General features: G+C 36.3%; 1 protein-coding gene across 6 annotated transcripts in view; it reads right to left on the reverse strand.

Moving 5' to 3' along the window:
* LOC311615834 (ubiquitin carboxyl-terminal hydrolase 9X-like) overlaps positions 1-23,831 on the reverse strand; it is a 206,135-nt gene that overhangs the window by 54,751 nt on the left and 127,553 nt on the right. For 5 of the 6 annotated variants that reach the window (XM_084871268.1, XM_084871265.1, XM_084871270.1 and 2 more), the window contains 3 exons: positions 14,454-14,579; positions 6,916-7,041; positions 5,718-5,887 (listed from right to left, as the gene is read on the reverse strand). In XM_084871268.1, coding sequence (XP_084727394.1) covers positions 5,718-5,887; positions 6,916-7,041; positions 14,454-14,579 — 422 coding nt within the window. The remainder of the gene's footprint in view (positions 1-5,717; positions 5,888-6,915; positions 7,042-14,453; positions 14,580-23,831) is intronic. The other variant, XM_084871269.1, reaches the window with a different exon arrangement.

Below are 23,831 nucleotides of genomic sequence, written 5' to 3' on the forward strand. Positions count from 1 at the left end.
GTGCAAATCTTCCAAGGCAATGCCCCAGACTTGCTTGCTCAAGTAATGTGTCTATTTCAGATACTGAATAGCGATTTCACCAATGCTTGTCAAAAGCAAGCTCTTTCAGGCTTTGAGAGAGTCTCCAGGACCACGAATAGAGGGCCAAAGACATATTAGGTGCAAAAAAATGTCAGGGTAAACATTATAGTTCCTTTTTGTTGTGAATAAATACCATATTTCTATTTATTTGCTAGCTTCTAAATCTTTAAAACAAATTTGTAGTTGAAATATAAAGAATTTTGTTTTTCTTATTAAGTCTGCTCTTTCTTTTTTAATGGAAAAGGTAGAAATTTATTGATGAACAAGTACAGATTCCCAAGAAGAAAAAAACTTCCACAGCACAGACTCCCATGTAGGGAAGGGAAAAGCATATTAAATATGCTTTTGGCTTTCTCTTACCTTTTCCTCTTTTAATTTTACTCCAATAAAATGTGCTGTTGTATTTTCATTTTCTCATTGTCTTTCATTAATTTTATTGTGTATATACTTGTTTTTTATCCTTTTTCAAACAAGACAAAGAATAAGTATAGCAAACCCATTATAGACACTTTCTAACTTTCACTTATTTTTCTTAAGAAAAATTTATGCTTTTGTGGAATATTAATAAAATTGAATGAGACCTCAGTCAGCTTTCATTTCTAGGATGATGAAGGGACAGAGCAGGAGAAATGAATTCTTGACTTTTGAATAACTAATCAGACTATTAATAGAAGCCATTTATAGTTATTCATATCCCTTTATATAATATAATCAACTTTAATTTTGTTTCTCCTTGTATAAAATTTATTCCATGACTCAAAAGTTTTCTTCTTGTTGTAGGGGTATTTTGTATGTTTTTGTTTTCTTCTGTCAGTACCTACATAACATCTTGCACAACATGGTCGCAGGAAAGCCTCACAGTCAGATAGCCTGAGAGAAGATCCAGCTCATAAAAGGGACAACAACATTCAAGACTTACTTACAACAGGATAGCCCAAATAACCTACAGAAAGGACATTCCTAGAGCAGAAGACTGAAGCAGTGATTTGGAAGACAAGGTAAAAAAAAAAAAACCCAGTCAACTAGAGCAGGAAAAAGAAAGAATTGAAAAGCAGGAGAATAGGCCTAACCAGTTTTTGCCTTAGTGCAGTGGTTGACAAACTCATTAGTCAACAGAGCCAAATATCAACAGTACAACAATTGAAATTTCTTTTGAGAGCTGAAAACCAACTTCTGTGTATGGGCCACAAAATTTCAATCGCATTGTATGTGCATGCTCACACATGGTGTTTTGTGGAAGAGCCACACTCAGGCCAAAGAGTCACATGTAGCTTGTGAGCCACGGTTAGCCAATCACTGCCTTTGTGGATAGAGCATGGCCCTATGCACCTAAGAGTTGGGAATTCAACTGTCAATCAAAGGCATGCATTTGGGCTGCTAGTTCGATACCAAGCCCTGGTAAGGGCACATGCGGGGAGGCAACCAATTGTCTCACATCAATATTTTCCTCCCATCCTGCCTTCCTCCTACTGTCTCAAAAGTCAATGGAAAAAACAAAACTAAAAAACAGGAGGATAGTTGAAGGGAACTCTAGGGTAACAACATCAACGTAATAGGTGTACCAGAAAAACAAAGTAAGCAAGGAATAGAGAACTTGTTTTAAGAAATAATGGCTGAAATTTTTCCTTCCCTGGTGAAGAAAAGTTACCCAAGTTTAAGAAGCACAGAGAACCAATCAAGATGTACCCAAAGAGTACACTACAAGATACATAGTAATTAAAATGACAACCCTAACCTAAGTGCTGTAGTGGTTAGAAATGAATAACACATAAATATACAAAAAGAATGACACCAGAAAGTGAACCAATATTTAAAATATAAAAATCTCAGGAGGAAAAGACAGACAGACAGACAGACAGACAGTGAATTAATAACAAAACAAAATGACCTGTTAATTTAATTATAAGCCAATCTTGGTTAAAAGCATTTTAAAATTAATAGGACATTAATTTTCACATTTGATATATGGACCAGAAATATTATTTGTTAAATGAGACATTATAATAGCAGCAAAACCAATAACATATGTTGAAAATAAACCTAAGAAGTTGCAAAAGTGTTGAAAGAACTAAAATCCTATCTAATAAAAGAGTAATATACAAATTGACCATCACTCCAACACACAAGATGGCTGCCCCATGTGGTCAAAGATCCTGCCCCACGTGAACACAAGATGACTAGTCGGGAAGGGTAGTTGGGAGGCACCAGGCCTACAAGGGAGGGCAGTTGGGGGTGATCAAGCCTGCAGGGGAGGGCAGTTAGGAGTGACCAAGTCTGCAGAAGAGGGCAGTTAGGGACAAACAGGCTGGCATGGGAGTGATTAGGGGGATCAAGGCTGGCGGGGAGAAGCAGTTAGGGGTAATCAGGAAAGCAGGCAGGTGAGAAGTTGGGACCCAACAGTTCTGGATTGTGAGAGGGATGTCTGACTGTCTGTTTAGGCTCTAACTTTCCGGGACCAGGTCTATACAGTCAGTCAGACATCCCTTGAGGGGTCCCAGATTGGAGAGGGTGCAGGCTGGGCTGAGGGACACACAACTCCATTGTGCACAAATTTCATGTGTCAGGCCTCTAGTGTAAATAAAAACAAAAACCTGTGTCCAGGTACTTAAAAGACTTAATATTGTTAAAATGTCAATACTATCCAAAGCATATAGATTTAATCTCTTCCAACCTATCCTAAAATTCACACAAACATCTCAATTTTAAAAAGGGCTTGAACAAACATTTATAAAGGGCTTGAACATTAGAAGATTGAACATAAGCACATAAAAAGATACCTAATAGCACTATTCATTAGGAAATAAAACTCAAAACCACAATATAGCTGCTTGATACTCATTAGAATAGCTGTTATTAAAAAAAAAAAAAAAAAAAAAAAAAAAAGACAATAACAAGTATGGGAGGCATGAGGAAATTGAAATCTTTCTACATTATTGGTGAACTATAAAATTGTGAAGTCTCTGTGTAACTCAGTTTGTTGAGTCCTTATAACGTTAAACAGAGAGTTACCATGAGATTTAGCATATTCATGTCAAGGTATTATACCTAAAAGAACTGAGATTGGGGACTCATATATCTGTGTTCATAGCAAAAATCAAAATAGCACTGATCATAATAGTACAAAATTGAAACAGTCCAAGTTTTCCATCAACTAATAAATGCATAAATAAAAATGTGATATATATCAATACATACAATGGAATATTATCCAGCCTTAAAAATGAAAGAGTCCTGAAACATGATACAACATGCAAAAACCTTGAGAATATTATAGTAAGTGAAATCACCCAAGATATACATACTCAAAACTAATCCTATATAATAAAAACCTATTACACTAAGTCTCTGGTCATCCATTCAATCAATGAAAGCATAACTTGTTAATGATATGCTAAGGCCACTCAACTGCTCACTATGACATGCACTGACCACCAGGAAACAGATGCTCTGACCTATAGGTTAGCTTGCTGCTGGGGTCTAGCCCATCGGGACTGAGGGAAACGGGCCAGACATGCCTTGGAGCCCCTCCTGCGGCCCCTCTTCAGCTGGCCAACCTCCTACCTGGCCCCAATTGTGCACCAGTGAGATTGTACTCTCTCACAATCCAGGACCCCTCCGGGAATGTCAAAGAACTGATTTTGGCCTGATCCTGCCGAGGAACTCCACTGATGAATGCATTTGTGTACTTGGCCTCTAGAGTTATATAATTCAATTTATATGAAGTACTGAGAAAAGGCAAATTCATAGATACAGAATATAAAGATTAGAGATAACCAAGGGCTAGGAGGCCTGAGAATTGAGAATTAGTACTTAATTAACAACATATCATTGTAAATATTCTTAAGGCCACTGAATTGTCCACTTTAAAAGTTGTTAAAATATCAAACATTTTCTTACAATCAAACTTTATCCTTGATTTTGCTTCCTATAATTTCATTTAACACTGACAACTACAGTCCATTAATATGTAAAATTTCCAGAAATACACAATTCATTAAGTTTTAAATTTCATGTTGAGTAGTGTGATAAAATGTTGCACCATGCTACTTCATGTTTGCCTAGCATTCCACAGTGTATACATGTTACTCTTTAGTCAATTAGTAGCTGTCATAATTATCAGATGAGTTATCAGACAGACTGACGTACTTTTATATTGTTGTAATTTATTACGTTATTGTTATTTTGTAAATTAAATGCTACCATAAGTATCTATAATAATAAAGGCATAATATGCTAATTAGACTGGATGTCCTTCTTTTGGACAATGCTACAGTGGGTGCAGGCGGGAAAGGTCTCTGGCTTCAATGGCGGCGGATTGGGGCTGGGGTCTAGGCCCTTGCATGAATTTCATGCATCGTAGTATATGTATAGAAATAATAGCACAAGGACTCAGAACTGTCAGGAGTTTAACACATCCACTGGGGGTCTTAGCATATATGCTACACAAAGAAAAGAGACTGTATATATTTTACAATGTAAAAAAGTATGTGTGTTTATATATAGGATGTTTACCCATTTTTTTTTTTGGACACCCTATATGTATACACATACAAAATATACATGCAAATTTATATTCATACAAGAATAGGCCCGTGGGGTGGGAACCTGGTGAAGGGGGGAAGAAATGAGGAACCTTTGTAATAATATGAACAATAAAGATTGATTAAAAAAAAAAAAAAAAAAAAAAGAATAGGCCTTCCTTCCCCTGGCTTCATTCCCAGCTGCCTGGGAGCTAGCAAGTCCCCGCTCCCTGAATGTCCAGAAGCTGGCAAGTCCTTGCTTCTAACTGGAGCACCGTTCCTGTAACTCCCTCCAACCTCCCCGCCCCCACATCCCTCATACCAGGCATCCCGCCATCCCAACCAATCCACGCCTGCATATGCAAATTAACCTGCCATCTTTGTTCGGTTAATTTGCATATTCACTCTGATTGGCTGTGGGCATAGCAGAGGTATGGTCAATTTACATGTTTGTCTATTAATAGGTAAAATACACACACACAAACACACACACACGGCCAGTGCACAAATTTGTGTACCAGCTGGGTCCCTCTTCAACATCTCCTAAGGGGTTTCAGATTGTGAGAGGGTGCAGGTCAGGTCGAGGGACCCCATGGGTGCACCACTGGGGCTGGGGAGGGACACAGGAGGTTGGTCAGTATGGGAGGGACTATAGAAGGGCTTCAGGGTGAGTCTGGCCTGTCTTGCTCAGTCCTGATTGGCTGGACCCTGGCAGCAAGCTCACCTACAGTTTAGAGTGTCTGCCCCCCTAGTGGTCAGTGCACATCATAGCGAGCAGTTGAGTGTCTTTAGCATATCATTAGCATATTATGCTCTGAATGGTTGAATGGCTAACCTAAAGACTGGACACTTAGCATAATAGGCTTTTATTATATAGGATAAATGTGTGTGTATTCCCAATACACTAAAAACACTAATGAAAAAGATCATATAGGCATTTTGTAGAGATTAAAATTAATCTTTGGTTTAATAAGTTAAACTAAAGTTTTCTAAACTCAGAATTCTAATGTAGACAAGGAAAAATAATTTCCTTATTTAATTTTTAAAATACATTCATATAAAAATTAATTCATATCTACTTAAAAATTTAATTCCAATTTTTAAAAAATCACTTACTTGCTGGGACAGTGCAAGATTAAATCAATGATAAATATCTGCCAGTACTTTTCTTTACTAAGATTATCCAAGGCTGTCGGAATTAGAGCAAAACATAATGTCATCACTTCTAATGCTTCACAGCAAACCTGTTCATCTTCCATGTCTGGCTCATTGCTTGCATTGGTGGTCTATAAAATTATAATAAAAATCATACAGTTTTAAAAACTCACAATCCATCTAGTTAGCATTTAAAGTTTAACTATTCACTAAAGAAACTTTATCTTCAGTCTCTTTATTTGCAGCTTTTAAAATCTAAAAGAGGATTAAGTGAGCATTCTCTGTAAATACTAAAAAAGAGTACTTCCTTCATCTTCTGGGTGTAAATGTTATTATTTCTGCAAAAATCATAATTCCTTTCTAAAAAAAAATATGATTGCACTGTAGTTTGGGTCTTTAATAAGCTTTATTGTATGATTTATCTAAAATGTCATTTTATTATAAACATGTTCTTATTCAAATGGTCAGGAAGGCTATAAAAGACTTTTTGCAAGGTAAAATATACTCAAGTACATATCTAGTAAATTTTTACCTGCCTTTAATCATTAAAAACTCAGTACAGGTAATGTATGAAATAAGATAATCATATAAATATTCTAAAAATTATTGATGTACAATTACCTAATTTCTAATTGACAATCCACAACAAATAAATATAAAAAAAATTAAAAAGATTTTAAAAAAGCCTATTTTCTGCAAATAATTTGCTTACTTCAATAAAGACTAGAAGTAATGTCTAAGTGGTGGAAGAAATTTTCCCTGCTTTTGAGTGCTCTAAAAGAATCAAGTAAAATACTTCAATGTCATGATTCCACAATTACTATTATCAAGAGTTAGAAGATAAAATATTAAAGAGAAATAATTAAGGAGAATTGGGGAAACCAAATTCATTGCAGCACATGTATACTCAATTCAATAAGAAGTTTAAAAAAATAAGATTTAGAAAATGACTGCCTTAGAGTGAGCTACTGAAGTGTTTTATTTTCAAAACTAAGGTATATTTATTCTTACCTTAATTGTTATTGAAAGTTTATTTCAAACTTTTAGGTAAAGGGGTCTTGGGCTTTAAAGAGGCAGACATGATGAAAATTTAGTCAGATACATTACCATTTACATAAAAGGAATATTGCTTTTACCATTGTTTTCCATTAATCCTTACCATTTCATAAATTTTAGAGATTTCTTCATTGGGGCTATATACTAGCTCTAAAGCCCCACATCCTGATGCCCAGATGATTTTTTGTATAGCTATAATTACACAAATATCAGGTATATGTCTTGACGCCTGAAAGAAAATGAGTAATTATAAAGTGAAATAATGCTGGGGAAAAAAGATTTGTCCTTGAAATAAATAAATAAATAAATAAATAAAATGATTGTAAATGGTGAAAATTCTTCACATTTTTAAAAATATAAAGAAGATTTGATCCCCATCCAGTTTTTTTCTATCTTCTAACTAAATCCAATATATGTAGACTAGAGGCTTAGTGCATTGATTTGTGCATTGCTTGGATGCCTCAGCATAGCCTGCAGGGATTGGGCTGAAACCAGCAGTCCAGAACTGCCTGCCACTCTTGCCTGCTGCTGCTCCTGCATTGAGCGTCTGTCCCTGGTAGTCAGTATATATCATAATGACCAGTCAACTGGTCATTCAATCACTTAGGCTTTTATATATTTGTTTTTTTAAAAAATATATATATTTTATTGATTTTTAACAGAGAGAAAGGGAGAGAGAGAGAGAGATAGAAATGTCGAGAGAGAAACATCTACCAGCTGCCTCTTGCACACCCCCTACCACGGATATGCCCACAACCAAGGTAAATGCCCTTGACCGGAATCAAACCTGGGACCTTTCAATCCGCAGACAGACGCTCTACCACTGAGCCAAAACGGCTTCTGCTTAGGCTTTTATATATTTAGATGAAGCAAAAAACCACATTTATCACAGACAGATTGGTGTACTTCAGATTAATGTCTATTCTTGCTATAATAATTAATATTATGACAGTTTCATAATTGCTCTACTCCCAATGGTCAAAAACGTGTAATATGCAGGATGGCCTACAAAATGTAATTTCTTGAAAATGGAATAAACTACATGATGAACTTCTAACCAGGCTCTCCAAGAAACAAAGAAAGAGGACCCAAATAAACAAAATTAGAAATAAAAGAGGTAAAGTAACAACTGACACCATGATATACAAAGGATTGTAAAAAAAAAACTACTACAGTTATACTCCAATAAACTAGACAACCTAGACAAAATAGATATATCCCTAAAAATACAATCTTCCAAAACTCAATAAGAAAAGAATTAAAAAAAAAAAAAAAAAAACCCACCAAAAACCTGAATAGGCTGATAACTACTGATGAAATAAAAGCAGTAAAAAAAGAAAACAAAAACTTCCAGCAATCAAAAGCCCCGATCTGAGGGCTTCACAGGAGAGTTTTACCAACCATTCAAAGAGCTAAAAACCTAGCCTCCTCAGACTATTCCAAAAAATTCAAGAAGAAGGAACACTTCCAAGTTCTTTCAATGAAGCCAGCATTACCCTAATCTCAAAACCAGACAAAGACAGTATAAAGAAAGGCCAATACCCCTGATTAATATAGATGTGAAAGTCCTCCCCAAAATTCTAGCAAATCAGACCCAATATTACACTAGAAAGATAATATACCATGACCAAGGGGGATTTATTTCGGGAATGTAAGGCTGGCACAATTCTGCAAATCAATAAATGTGATACATTACATAAACAAATTGAAAGACAAAAATCACATAATCATATCAATTAATGCAGAAAAGCATTTCACAAAATCCAACATTCTTTCTTGATTAAAAACTCCCAGCAAAGTGGGAATAGAGGGATTAAACCTAAACATAATAAAAACTATATGTGACAAACCTACAGCCATCATCATATTCAATGGGAAAAACTAAAACTATTTCCACTAAGAACAGGAACAAGACAGGGATGTCTACTCTCACAAGTTCTGTTCAACAGTTCTAGCCATTGTGACCAAACAAGATGGAGAAACAAAAAGAATCCAAATTGGAAAAGAAGTAAAAATGTCATTATTCATAGATGACATAATAGTGTACATAGAAAACCTTAAAGACTATAAAAAAAAACAACAATTAGGTTTAATGAATGAATTTGACAATATAGCAGAATATGAAAATAACATCTAAAAATCTATAGATTTTTATACACCACCAACAAACTTACAGAAAGGCAATCTAAAACAAAACAAAGAAAAACAATTCCACTTACCATTGCAACAAAAAAATTAAGATACCTAGGAATATATTTAACTATAAGGAGGTAAAAGACCTGAACTCGGAAAACTATAGGAAGGTGAAAAAAAGATAGAGGGAGATATAAACAAATGGAAGAATACACCATGTTCATGGATCAGTAAAATCAAAATCATTAAAATGTGCATCATACCAAAGCAATCTACAGATTTAATGCAATCCCCAATAAAAAACCAAAGGCATATTTCACAGACTAGAACAAATGCTTCAAAAATTCATATGGAAGAAAAACAAAAACAAAAACAAAAACAAAACAAATATCCACAGCAGTCTTGAGAAAGAAGAAGAGAAGAAATACATATGGAGAGAACCAAGATGGCGGCCTAGGTAAGCATCTGAGCTGCCGCCTTGCTCAACAATCTCAAATCAACAACTAAAATCAGAACGGACATCATCCAAAACCACAGGAAAGCTGGTGGAGTGGAAAATCTACCACCAGAAAGAAGGAGAGAGGCTCACGGATCGAATTGGGTGCTGAGGTAGGATGACACACGCACGGAGGGGAAGTGCACCAAATGCCTGGCTCGCTGGAGAAGAAAGAAAGTCCCCGATTGTACTGAACTCTTTCCGACTGCACTGAACCCCAACCCCGGCTGAAACCCCGTGGACCCAGACTCATACGGGTGGAGTCCAGACTGTAGAAAAAGGCACCTGGAGTCATAGAGACTGGGAGACTGGAGGAGCCGGGAGACGCAACTGGCAGAATCTATAGTCATGCATTCGTGTGAGTGAGTGCTTGTAGAGTGGTCTGACAGCGGAGGTTGCTGCAGCCTCTCCACAGCAAAGGAATCAAAATCTCCAGACTACAGAGACACAACCCAATTCCGGGCAAGCCCCTGGGGCACCCAAGCTCTCGCACAGGGAATCAGGACAATCTGGTGGATTCTCAGGAGAGCCGCGGAAGGCAGAGGTTATGTGAAAACTCAGGCGAACGCTCAAGGGCAGGGCTGACAGGAAGCCAAGACTATCAGCTCAGCCCTGAGACTCCGCCCCATCCAAACTGAGCACAGAGGCTTTTACAATTTTGCAAATCTGATCCTATAAGACTGTCTCCAATACATAAGGAATCCCAGAGTAGACACAATTGATACCCACATCCAATTGGCCTGAAGGTCAATTCCTCCCAGGATTACCAACAACAATCAAGACTTAACTTCAATAAGGCAGTACACGCAGTCCACAAAAATGAGCATCAAGAGGGTCCACCTCAGGTAACTGGGAGGCTGACCCACAGAGCCATATAGGACACCAAACACACAAAGCCACCCTACCAATTCTGGGAAGCAGTGAAAATCCTGAGACAAGGAAATAGATAAAAAACAAAAGAGGTGGAGAACAGGAGACTGGATACAGTTTTAAACCACGGTTATAAGGTTTTTTAAGAATTTCCCAGAAAACGCTGATAAAATAAACGAGACCTGTGAGGATATGAAAAGGGAGCAACTAGAAATAAATAATACATTATCTGAAATAAAAAAAAATATTATACAGAGTCCTAAAAACAGAATGGAAGATAGCAAGAATCAAGTCAAAGATTTGGAATGTAAATGGCCAGAAGACACTCCTCTGCAGAAGCAAGAAGACAAGAGAATCCAGAAAGTTGAAAATAATGTAAGAAACCTCTGGGACAACTTCAAGCGAACCAACATTAGAATTATGGGGGTCCCAGAAGAAGAGAGAGCAAGATACCAAAAACATATTGGAAGAAATAGTGACAGAAAACTTCCCCCATCTGGTGAAAGAATAGACTTACAAGTCCAGGAAACACACAGAACCCTAAGCAAAAGGAATCCAAAGAGGACTACACCAAGACATCATAATTAAAATGCCAAGAGCAAAAGACAAAGACAGAATCTTGAAAACAGCAAGAGAAAAGCAGGTATACACCGAAACCGGTTTGGCTCAATGGATAGAGCGTCGGCTTGGGGTCAATTCCGGTCAAGAACATGTACCTTGGTTGCGGGCACATCCCCAGTAGGGGGTGTGCAAGAGGCAGCTGATCGATGACTTTCTCTCATCGGTGTTTCTAACTCTCTATACCTTTCTCTTCCTCTCTGTGAAAAATCAATAAAATATATATTAAATAAATAAAGTAATACATACATAATCAGTAAAAAAAAAAAAAAGAGAGAGAGAGAGAGAGAGAAAGGAGAGAGAGAGTGAGAGAGAAGAGAAGAATTGGAGGGGTCACAATATCAAAATCAATCTATATTTACAAAGCCAATTTCTCAAAACCGCCTGTTACTGGCACAAGAACAGACATATAGACCAATGGAACAGAACAGAGAACCCAGAAATCTACCCAAACCACTATGTTCAATTAATATATGAGAAAGAAGGAAAGAGTATATAATGGAGTCAAGACAGTCTCTTCAATAAATGGTGTTGGGAAATTGGACTAATACATCTAAAAAAAAAATTGAAACTAGACCACCAACTTATACCATTCACAAAAATAAACTAAAAATGGATAATGGATTTAAATGTAAGGTGAGAAACCATAAAAATCTTAGAAGAATCCAGAGGTAGCAAAATGTCAGTCATATGTCCTAGCAATATCTTTACCAATTTAGTTTCTAAGACAATGAAACCTATAGAGAAAATAAACAAATGGGACTACATTAAAATAAAAAGCTTCTGCACAGCAAAGGAAAGCATCAACAAAATAAGAAAGCCCACTGCATGGGAAAACATGTTGGCCAATGTTGTATCCAATAAGGTTTTAATCTCCAAAATTTATAGGGAACTCATACAACTTAACAAAAGGAAAATAATTCCAATAAACTACTAATGGGCAAATGACCTAAATAGACCTCTATTGAAAGAGAACATACAGAAGGCCAAGAGACATGCTCAAAGTCACTAATCATCAAAGAGATGGAAATCTAAACAACAATGAGGTACCATTTCACACACAAGTTAGAATGGCTATTATCAACAAACAATAAGTGGTGGAAAGAATGTGGAGAAAAAGTAATGCAGACTGTGCAGCCACTATGGAAGACAGTATGGAGGTTTCTCAAAAAATTAAAAATGGAACTCCCATTTGACCCATTAAGTAATCCCATTCTGGTAATATATCCCAAGTTTCCAGAAATGCCAATCAGAAAAAATATATGCACCCCTATGTTCATAGCAGCACAATTCACCATAGCTAAGATTTGAAAACTCCCTTAAGTGCCCATCAGCAGATAAGTGGATTAAAAAACTGTGGTACATCTATACAATGGAATACTACACTGCTGTAAAAAGGAAGGAACTCATCATTTGCAACAGCATGGTTGGAACTGGAGAGCATTATGCTGAGCAAAATAAGCCAGTCACAAAAAGTAAATATCACAAGATCTCACTCATTTATGAAATATAAGGAGTAACAAAAACTGATTAACAAAAATAGACCCAGAGACACTGAAGCATTGAACTGACCATCTAATCTCAGAGGGAAGGTGGGGGGTGAGAAGATTGGGGGAGACCTAAGAGATCAACCGAAGGACTTGTATGCATGCAATTAAACATAACCCTTGAACAACGACAGAAGGAGGGGTGAGGGAATACGCTGGGAAGGTAGCGGGGGGTGGGGACAGTTCAATGGGGAAAAAGAAGACATATTTAATACTTTAAACAATAAATAATTAAATTTTAAAAATGTAATAAACTACAAATATATAAAATAACAGTTAACAAGTAATGCTGATTTATATAATCTAGATACTAAACAGTAAACAATACAATAAACCCTTGATTTTATGGACCTCAATTTAATGGATTCCATATTTAATGAAAATTATTTCTGGTCTGTATGTCACATATGAAAATTAACAACCAGTCAATTTAAGAATGGTTTTAACTGATATTTACTTATCATTAAAAGGTTATTATTTGTTATTATTTCACGATTAGTTTGATCAAGTAGGCCATATGTTGGAAAAATAAATAAATATTACATATCTACAACTATAGTCTATATATTTAAGTCCAAGAGTTACCCGTTATAAACAATATTCAAGGATTGATTAGCATATAATCACACCACACTTCAAGCAGTAATTGGTTCTGTTGTTTTGTGAGCAACTTTCCACAGTTTTAATGTATGTGGCGGGAGGGAAGTATGTTCCAAACTGTGCTAAGCCATGTGACTTAGCTGTATGCATTAGCTTCCTAAGGTAACAGGTGTATGCATGCATTTACTACACCTATTCAGTATAAACTTAAAATTACAGTGATATGAAAATTTTGTGTAAAATTAAACATTATTAATTTTAATTACACAAGTAAAAACAAACTAATTTGTCAATTTTTTAACATTTATTTAGAAAATCTATTACAAACAGACTTTCTGTTTTCAAGGACATTTTCTCAACCAAACTAGTCTATTATACTGATGTTTTACTATACAACTTATATAAAATTTATAAAAGTAAGACTACAGTCACAAAAGCAGATAAAAAGACTGTCTGGAATAGGAACAGAAAACTTTCAAGGGCTATGCAAATGCTATTTGGTCAGTACATCATGCATAACTTAAATAACTGTAATTACTCATTGAATTCTTTATTTTGATTTAGCTTACGCAATATAAATTAATGCCTTCAAAAGCCTGTTTTTAAGTTTTTAAAAGTTCTTTTTAAAATACTAATATTGATAGATCTTCCTTTCCCCCAACTGGTAGGCTGAGCAATAATGTAAGCTGAGGCTGGACATACTTGAGTACCTAACCAGGTACCTTATATGGACTATACATTAAACCACCAATCAACACCTGCCAAATACCCTAAGCCCCTGGTCAGCAAACTGCGGCTCTCGAGCCTCATGCGACTCTATGGCCTCTTGACTCTTTCACAAAATACCACTGCCTGGACGAGTCTATTTTGAAGAAGTGGCATTAGAAGTTTATGTTTAAAAAATTTGGCTCTCAAAAGAAATTTCAATTGTTGTACTGTTGATATTTGTCTCTGTTGACTAATGAATTTGCCGACTACTGCCCTAATTCTTTGGCCCTAAGTACCTGAGTGACTATGTACCTAATATGAACTATATATTAAGCCACCAATCAATGCGTGTTGAGTACACTAAGCCCCCATTCCTCCCCTCAAAAGGCGTCTTCACCTCTTCATGTATTGCTGTTCTCCCCTCGCGAGATAGCAGGTCTCTTAATAAAGCCAATAATTCTGATTTTCGGCTTCCCATTGATTTTCTCAAATATTAACAGATAACACTGCATACAACTTTATGAAACTTTAGCTAAAATAAGAGTTAAAGTGAAATGGTCTCGGAACATTTAAAATTGTGATATTCTTTATTTACCAATAAGTAGAGACTGGATCAGAGTAATAAATGCAACATTCAAGATCTCAGAGTTTTCATAGTTTAATACTAACCTCACTGGATATTTGTTGAGCAAGACGTATCGATACATTTCTAAGCATGCATTCAGATAATGGATTAGGAATGCTCTGAAGGGCATTTTGTAGCACCACTGCTTGATTGTGAGTAACTTGGTTAATCTAAAAAAAAAAAAAAAAAAAAAAAAAAAAAAAGTTAACTGTCTTCTTACAAGTGAAAAACTTGTATATAGCTAAATTTCAAGTGTTTAGATAAATAATAAAAGCTCAACTATTTGCTCTTCATTCAGTACCACTGTTAAGATGTTATCCTTTGGCCATATCCATTGTAAATGTATGTTTTGAATAAACACAATTCATATTACCAACACTATAAACATCCTCTCTTAGTTGCCTTTTCAAGTGAGAAAACCCTGCAAATTCCAATTTCAGATGAATTAAATATTGTTTTTACAACTGGGTTCACTTTCAATATCCAGTTTTGAAAAAATCTTTTACATGTCTCTAGCTAAATCCTCTCCTTTCTCAAGAGATGGCCATACCTATGACTGAGAAAAATAAGGATTTAGATAAATAAACTTTCAATCTCTTATTTCTTAATCTTTAAATTTTCCCATTCACTCTTTCAAAAAGTACCTTTTTTTGTTCAAAGGTACTTTTGTTACTTGAGCTGTAATGTTTATCTGAAGACATGCTCAAGTCTCCACAGCTTAATCCCATATCCTCTTTTCCTTTTGCAGATTTTTTAAAAGAAAGTATTTAGAATATAAGCTTTAAAAAATTCAAGTGTTTATGTGACTGGTGTCAGAGGAATGACAACAATGTGAGAGAGTCCCTGTCCTCTACCCCTCATATTAACAAATGAACTCAATAAAGAAATCCCTACTGAACAGAAACATATTTCTGAGAGATCTGTACAAGGAAACATCTAAAGATGGGCAACTAGTGATAAACCTGGAGAAAGCACACATGGCTGGCAGTACCAGCCCTGCTGTCAGGAGATTGAAGCTCAGAAGGCCAGGAGAGGGAGTAAAGCCAGTGAAAGGAGCTTCCTTCCACTGGGAGGAACAGAGAGCAGCTGGAGGTAATGGAAGAGAGGGAGTAATAAGGAAGCCTGCAGGGCAAACTTCTGAGTTAATAGATGCCTGATAGACATGGGGTTCTACCATGTAAGCTATTGGTCCCATGGTAGTCTTTCAGACAAAGAAAGGAAAACTACAGAGCCCTGATGCCCTTGGACTTGTAAAACTCGCCTCCTGTTGCCTTTGGAGTCGTGTATACTAAGAGCTGATGCAGCAGAATCCTGCTTTCCTCTGTGACTGATGCCCAGGAGGGGTTCCTTTGGTACCCTATGGAGGGCGTGGGACCCTGTGTGGAGGCCATTAAGGTGAGGCCAAAACAAAACCCAACCCCAAGCAGCACAGCTGTCCACTCTTTACAGAAGCCAGGGAGGTTCAATACTGGGAGAACACAGAGGTAAAAAATCTTGCAATTCATTGCCATCTACTAGAAAATTAATCTTCAGAGATAAATGCATAATCAAAGGAGGATAGCAAATACACGAAGAACCACACTAATGAGAATACCAGAAAGAAAATGAAAAATTCTTAGGAAGCAAGCTGGAAAACATAAATATATGATGTAAGTGACAGATTTCAAGTTTGCAGTTCTGAAAATACGCAAGATTCGAGAAAATATCAATAGGCAATTCAGTGCACTCAAAACAAATCAATGAACAAAAGAAATACTTTACTGCAGAGATCGAAACTTTAAAAAAGAACCAATCAGAAATCCTGGAAAATGAAGCATGAAACTAAGGAGACTAAAAATAAACTACTCACCATAGAGCCAACCAAATGTAGAATAAACAGTATATAAGATAGTAATCAAGAAATGATGCAAAGAGTAGAATAGAAAGACGTGAGCATAAGGAAAAACAAAAGAACTCTATGAGAAAACTTTCTGACTCCATTTAAAAAAGCAATGTTTAAGATATAGTCATTGCCAAGGCAGAGGACAGAGCATGGGACAGAGTTTATACAAATAAATAATGGATCAGAACTATCAAAACCTATGAAAAGAACTAGATACTCAAATCCAAAAAGCAAACAAACACCTATTTACCTCAATACAAAAAGACCCTCTTCAAGACACTTGGTAATATCAAAAAAATTTAATGATAAAGAAAAATTCTCAAAGCAGCAAAGGAAAAGAAGGAAGTGACCTACAAAGAAAAATCTACCAAAGTTTCATCCAACTTCTTAGCAGAAACCCTACAAGTCAGAAGAGAGTGGAACTGAATATTCAAATACCTGAAAGAAAGTACCAGCCAAGAATAATAATTGTTTAAATATGAGGAAAAATTAACATAGTCAGAGATATATAGAAGCTGAGGGATTTTATCATTAGAAAATTATTCTACCTGAAACAACAGATGGTTACTATGAGTAAAATAACCAATAATCTTACAGTATTAACAGGGATAAATTAGGACATCAATAAAAGCGAAATGGCATAGGAGTATGAGGATCAAATGCACTCAAGTGAAAAGAAGTTATTATGATATATCCAAGTATTTTTGATACATCTAAATTCCCACACACCAGGACATATAGCTTTAAAAAAGAGGAAGCAGAGGAAAATAGCATAGAATATCACTAAAAAAACAGAAACACAAATGCACAAGACCAATCAAGGCACAGAGTTACCGAAAAACAAAAGATAAAATGGTCTGAATTCACTAATAAAGTGGCAGAGTAGCAGATGGATTAAAAAAAACTCAAAATTCAACCATGTACTGCCTAGAAGAGACACATCTAAGGTGCAAAGATAAACACAGATTCAAAGTAAAATAACTGAAAATCACTCTTCAGAAAAATCCACAGAAAAATAGGTGTAGTCATACTTATATCTGACAAAATTGATTTCAACCTATCAATAGACAAAGATGATACTTTATAATGATAAAGGAACTCTATAACAGAAAATATAACAATTCTTAATATATATGCTCCCAACCAAGGAACACTGATATATATAAATAAAAGTTACAAATGGAACTACAGAGAGAAACAGATAAAAACATAATCATAATTGAAGACTTTAAACTTCATTGACAGCTCTAGATAGATCAACCAAACAAAAAATCAATAAAGCAGTATCGGCCTTCAATGAAACACTAGACCAAATGTATATAATTGACATTTATAGAAGCTTTCATCCCAGAACATTAGATAAACATTCTTCTCCATGCACATGTTGGATCAAAAAACTGCACTGACAAATACAAGATGATTAAAGTTAATCCAAGCATATTCCCTGACCACTATGCCTTGAAGTTAGACATTAGTTGGAAAAGGAAATAAGACATCCACAAATATGTGGATTTAAACAACATAGTACTAAAAAGTGACTGGTTCAAAGAAGAAATAAAAGTTGAGATTAAAAGATATATAGAGACAAATGAGAATGATAATACAACTTTCAAAACTTTTGAGATGCAACAAAAGCAGTAATAAGAGGGAATTTTATATCATTATAGGCCTACACAAGAAAAAAGAGAAATCCCATATAAACATCTAAACATCACATCTTAAAGTGCTAGAAAAGGAAGAACAAAACAACCCAAAGTCAGTAGGAGAAAGAAAATAATAAAAATTAAAGCATAATTGAATGAAAAAAGAGAAAATACTATATAAGAAAATTAATATAACGAAGAGCTGGTTCTTTGAAAAGATTAACAAAATTGAAAAACATGGCTAAATTTACTAAGAAAAAAAGGGAAAAGAAACAAATAAAATCAGAAATGAAAAAGAAGTCACCATAGACATAAGAAATATAGGAACAATCATACTAGAATAATATGAAAAACTGTATGCCATCAAATTCAATAACCTAGAAGAAATGGTTAAATCCCTAGAATTATATAACCTTCCTAGATTAAATCATGAAGAATTAAAAAACCTAAATAGATGGATCAGTAATGAGGAAACTGAAATCACCATCAAGTTCTTCTGCCTCTGCCTCATTCGAGGCTCGTGGTCTTCCCACCATGGCTCTGTTTCAGAGGGTCTCCTGAGAGCTGGCCAGGTGCTGGTGGTCGGTGCAGGTGGCATCTGCTATGAGCTCTAAGAACCTCATGCTCACCAGGTTCTCCCACATCGACCTGATTCATCTGGATACTATTGCTATCAGTAACCTCAACCAGCAGTTTTTGTTTCAAAAGAAACATATTGGAAGATGAAAGGCCTGGGTTGCCAAAACAAGTGTATTGGAGTTTTGTCCAAAAGCTAATATCATAGCCTACCATTACAGCATCATGAAAAATGCTCTAAATATGTTGCAAAATTGTGAATTTTTAAAGTTCATTTGTATTAGCCAAAAACACCCAAGAACCTCCCAAAAAATAAAAGTCAGAACCAAGTAGCTTCACCAGTGAATTTTACCAAACATTCAAAGAAAATTAAAACCTATTCTTCCTCAAAAAATTCAAGTCATTACTTCCTACCACATTGTTCGAGGCCAATATAACACTGATTCCAAAACCTGACAAAGATAACACAACAAAAAAAAACTACAGACCAATATCTCTGATGAATACAGATGCAAAAATCCTAAATAAAATACTAGCTAATCAAATACAACAGTATGTAAAAACAAAACAAAACAAAACAAAACAAAAACATCACAATCAAGTGGGGTTCAATCCACAAGCACAAAGGTGATATGCAAATCAATCAATGTAATACAACACATTAACAAAAGAAAGGAGAAAAATCATGTGATCTTATCAATAGAAGAGGAAAAGCATTTCATACATTACAACATCTATTTATGATTAAAATATGCAACAAAATAGGAAAAAGAAAGTACCTTAACTAATAGAAGTCATCTATGATAAATCCTCGGCTAATATCATTCTCAATAGTGAAAAACTGAAAGCTTTTTCTCTAAAATCAGGAACAAAACATGGATGTCCAGACTCACCACTCTTTTCAACACTAGAGGTCCAGTGTACGAATTTGTGCACAGATTGGGGATCCCTTGGCCGATCATCAGAGTGATCCGGCCTGTCTTGCCTAATCCCAATTGGACTGATAGGGGCCAGCTGGCGGGGAAGGGATAGCAGGATGTTGGCCAGCTGGGGAGGGGCCTTGGGAGGGCAACAGGACATGGATCCTAGAAGCAAGCTAACCTACCAGACAAAGCATCTGCCCCCTGGTGGTCAGTGCATGTCATAGCAACTGGTTAGCAGTCAAAGGGTCAACCAATCAGACAATTAGTCTATTAGGCTTTTATATACACTGAGTGGCCAGATTATGATGATCTGTGAATGCATAATAATCTGACCACTCAGTGTATCTGTATCTCAAATGGGTACCAAAAGTATTCTAGACTTTTGTTGGAGATCAACCACCTCTTTGTCCTGAGCTTTCTACCAGCCAATGCAAAGGGGAAAACTAATCAGGTTCACGAATTATAGTATCTTTGATATAAAATAAACGAGGTACTCAAGAGAAGTTCACTGAGTGTTCAGATTATTATGCATTCAGAGTTCATAATCTGGCCACTCTGTGTATATACTTTGGCCTGGTGCACAAAATTTGTGCAAGGGGGAGAGGGAAGTCCCTCAGCCAGGCCTGCACCCTCTCCTACCTGGGACCTCTTGGGGGATGTCCGAATGCCAGTTTAGAACCGATCCCCAGACACCTGCCTCCTGCCTGCTCACCCCAAACCATTCTGTCAACAGGCCGTCTTGCCCCCAAATGCCCCTCCTGCCGGCCTTCTCACCCCCAAGTGCACCCCTGCCAGCCTGTTCACCCCCAATTGCCCCTCCTGCTGGCCTGATCACTCCTAACCACCTCTGCCTTGGCCCTGCCACCATGGCTTTGTCAGAAAGGACATCCGGCCGGGACCGGTTTGGCTCAATGGATAGAGCGTCGGCTTGGGGACTGAAGGGCCCCGGTTCAATTCCGGTCAAGGGCATGTACCTTGGTTGCGGGCATATGCCCAGTAGGGGGTGTGCAAGAGGCAGCTGATGGATGACTCTCTCTCATTGATGTTTCTAACTCTCTATTTCTCTCCCTTCCTCTCTGTACAAAAATCAATAAAATATATTTAATAAAAAAAAAAAAAGGACATCTGAAGGTCTCCCAGTCTAATTAACATATTACCCTTTTATTAGTATAGAAGATAGTGCTGGATTTCCTAGACATAGCAATAAGGCAAGAGAAAGAAAGAAAAGGCATCCAAATAGGGAGGGCAAAAGTCAATCTGTTACTTTTTGCAGAAGACATAATTCTATACATGAAACAACCAAAGTACTCTACCAAAAAACTATTAGAAACAGTACAAAATCAAGGTATAAAAATCCACTCCCATCCTGTATACTAATAACAAACTCCAGAAAAAGAAAATAAATAATTTTTTTGCAATTGCAACCAAAAGAATAAAATATCTATGGATAAACTTAATGAAAATTGCAAAACGTTATTAAAAAAGACTGAAAAAGACACAACAATATAGAAAAAAATCTCATGTTCATGAACTGGAAGAGTAAACATACTGGTAGCTAAAATGGCCATGTCATCCAAAGAAATATACAGATTTAATGCAATCATCATCAAAATCCCAATGCTATTTTTTAAGAATTAAGAAGAGAAATCATTACTTTTATGGACCCATAAAAGACCCCAAATAGCCAAGGTAATACTGAGGAAAAAGATGTGATACCAAAAAAAAAAAAAATGAATGAATTGAAATTTCTTCAATACCTTTTTTTTAGGTATCACATCTAATATTACCTAATTTCAAATTATACTACGAAACTCCAATAATCAAAACAGCATAATATTAGCAAAGAAAAGACACAAAGGAACAGAGTAGTGAAACCAGCTATAATTCCACATATATAGATAGATAATTTTTGACAAAAAACTAGAAACACACAATGGAGTAAAGCTAGTCTCTTCAATAAATGGTGCTGAAAAGCCATGTGGAAAAGAATGAAACTGGATTCGAGTTTAACTCCCAGTATAAAATTTAATACAAAATGGATCAAAGACCTATTTATGAGATTTAAAACTTTGTTTCATAGAAGAAATATAGATAGCAAACTAATGGTCTTTGATGGTATAGAACATTTTGTGAACTTGAACCCAAAGTCAAAGGAAGTAAGGAATGGGACTCTATCAAACTAAAAAGCTTTTGTAAAGCAAAAGAAACTGACAACAAAACAAAGAGGGTGGCTGTCATATGAGAGATGATATTTGCAAACAGATCGGAAAAGGGTTTAATTTCCAAAATATATAAAGAACTTATAAAACTCAACACCAAACAAATCATGCAATTCAAAAGTGGGCATAGGGCCTGAAAATATACCTCTCCCAAGAAAACATATGAACAGCCAATAGATATATTAGATGTTCAACCTCACTGGCAACTAGGAAAATACTAATCAAAACTATAATGTGATACCACCTCACACCAGTTAAAGTGACCATTACCAACGAGATAAGCAATAACAAGTGTTGGAGAGATTGTGGAAAATTGGGAAAACTCAATATTACTGGTGGGGATAATAGAACCACTGTGGAAAGCAGTCAGTAATTCCTGAAAAAACCGAGATTAGAGCTACTAATATGACCTAGCAGTTCCTCTCCTGGGTATATGCCTGAAAACTTCACAGTCATTGTTTGCAAAAATATATTCGCCCTATTTTCATGGTAGCATTATTCACAGTGGCCTTGACATGCAAACAACCAAAGTGTCCAGTGATAGAGGACTGGATAAAGTAGATGTGGTATATATATACAGTGGAATACTACTCAGCAATAAGAAAGGATAAAATAGTGCCATATATAATAACACATATGAACTTTGAGAAAGTTACGGTAAGTGAAATGTCAGTCAGAAAAAAGTTAAGTACTATATAATTCCACTCAAATATGGGAAGAAAAACTGAAACTGTGAACACAAACTTGTGATGATTGCCAGAGGGAAGGGGGAATAAAGGACCCAATATAAAGTGACAAAGATTTGACTTTGGGTGGTGGGAACATTGTGCAACATATAGATCTTGTAACATAGAAACTTATACCTGAAATATGTAGGTTCATGTTCACCAGTGTTGTCACAATAAATTTTAAAAAGCAATTAAATTTAATTTTTTAAAAAGTTTGTGGAGATAAATATGGCAGAGGAATAAGTGGATGATGCAAGGACATACTCCCAGAATCAAACTGGAATTACAACTAAAGTACGGAAAAACTCCCTGAATAATCAACTGAAGATTCCCTAAGGAGAACGCTGATTCCTGAAAATACCAATCAGAAAGAATGTATGCATCCCTATAATCATGGCAGCATAATTTATAATAGCTAAGATCTGGAAACAGAATAAGTGCACATCAGCAGATGAGTGAATAAAAAAGCTGTGGTACATTTATACCAGGGAATATGCAGCAGTGAAAAACAAAGATCTCTTACCCTTTGAGATAGCATAGAGGGACCTTCAGAGTGTTAGACTGAGTGAAATCTGTCAGAGAAAGACAAGTATCCCATGATCTCACTCATATATGGGATCTAATTTACACAATAAACTGATGAACAGAGTAGATCCAGAGACAAGGAAGCATAGAACAGAGTGCAGAATCTCATAGGGAAGGCAGGGGAGGGTGGGAGGAAATCAACCAAGAACCTTATATGCATATACGCACATAGACACAGACAATAGGGTGGTAAAGGCTTAGAATGACAGGAATTAATGGGCGGCAGAAAAGGGGACACAAGTAATAATTTCAACAATAAAGACTTTTAAGAAAGAAAACAAAACAAGTTTGTTGTGGTGATCTTGCCGTCACTAGGTAGACAAAGGATACTTACTAGGTATAATGCTGCTAGCCTCTCTCTTACCTCAAATCAGTTTAAATTTTTATAAATTTATATAAGATGCCCAGTGCACAAAAATTGTGGACTCTGGGGAGAGGGGGGTCCTCAACTCAGCCATTTTGTGTCAGGGATCCCTCAGGGCCTAACCATCAGTCGAACATTCTTAGTGCCATCTTAGAGGTGGGAGAGGCTTTTGCCTCTGTGCTAGCCAAGCGTGACTGAGCGGTGCTTCCCCTGTGGGAGTGCTCTGACCACCAGAGGGCAGCTCCTGCATTGAGCGTCTGTCCCTTGGTTGTTATTACATGTCATAGCAACTGGTCAACCAGTAGTCAGTGCACTCATAACAAGCAGTTGAGTGATCTTAGCATATCATTAGCATATTATGCTTTGACTAGAGGCCTGATGCACGAATCTTTGTGCAAGAGTGGGCCTTCCTCCTCCTGGCTGCCTGCACCACATTTGCTCTGGCCAGAGCTGTATATTAACTCTGGTCTGGAGCTGCCTTTCTGCCTTTCCACACTGCCTA

The sequence above is a fragment of the Pipistrellus hanaki genome, assembly GCF_964339955.1.
Source record: "Pipistrellus hanaki genome assembly, chromosome: Y".
NCBI classification, from domain to species: domain Eukaryota; kingdom Metazoa; phylum Chordata; class Mammalia; order Chiroptera; family Vespertilionidae; genus Pipistrellus; species Pipistrellus hanaki.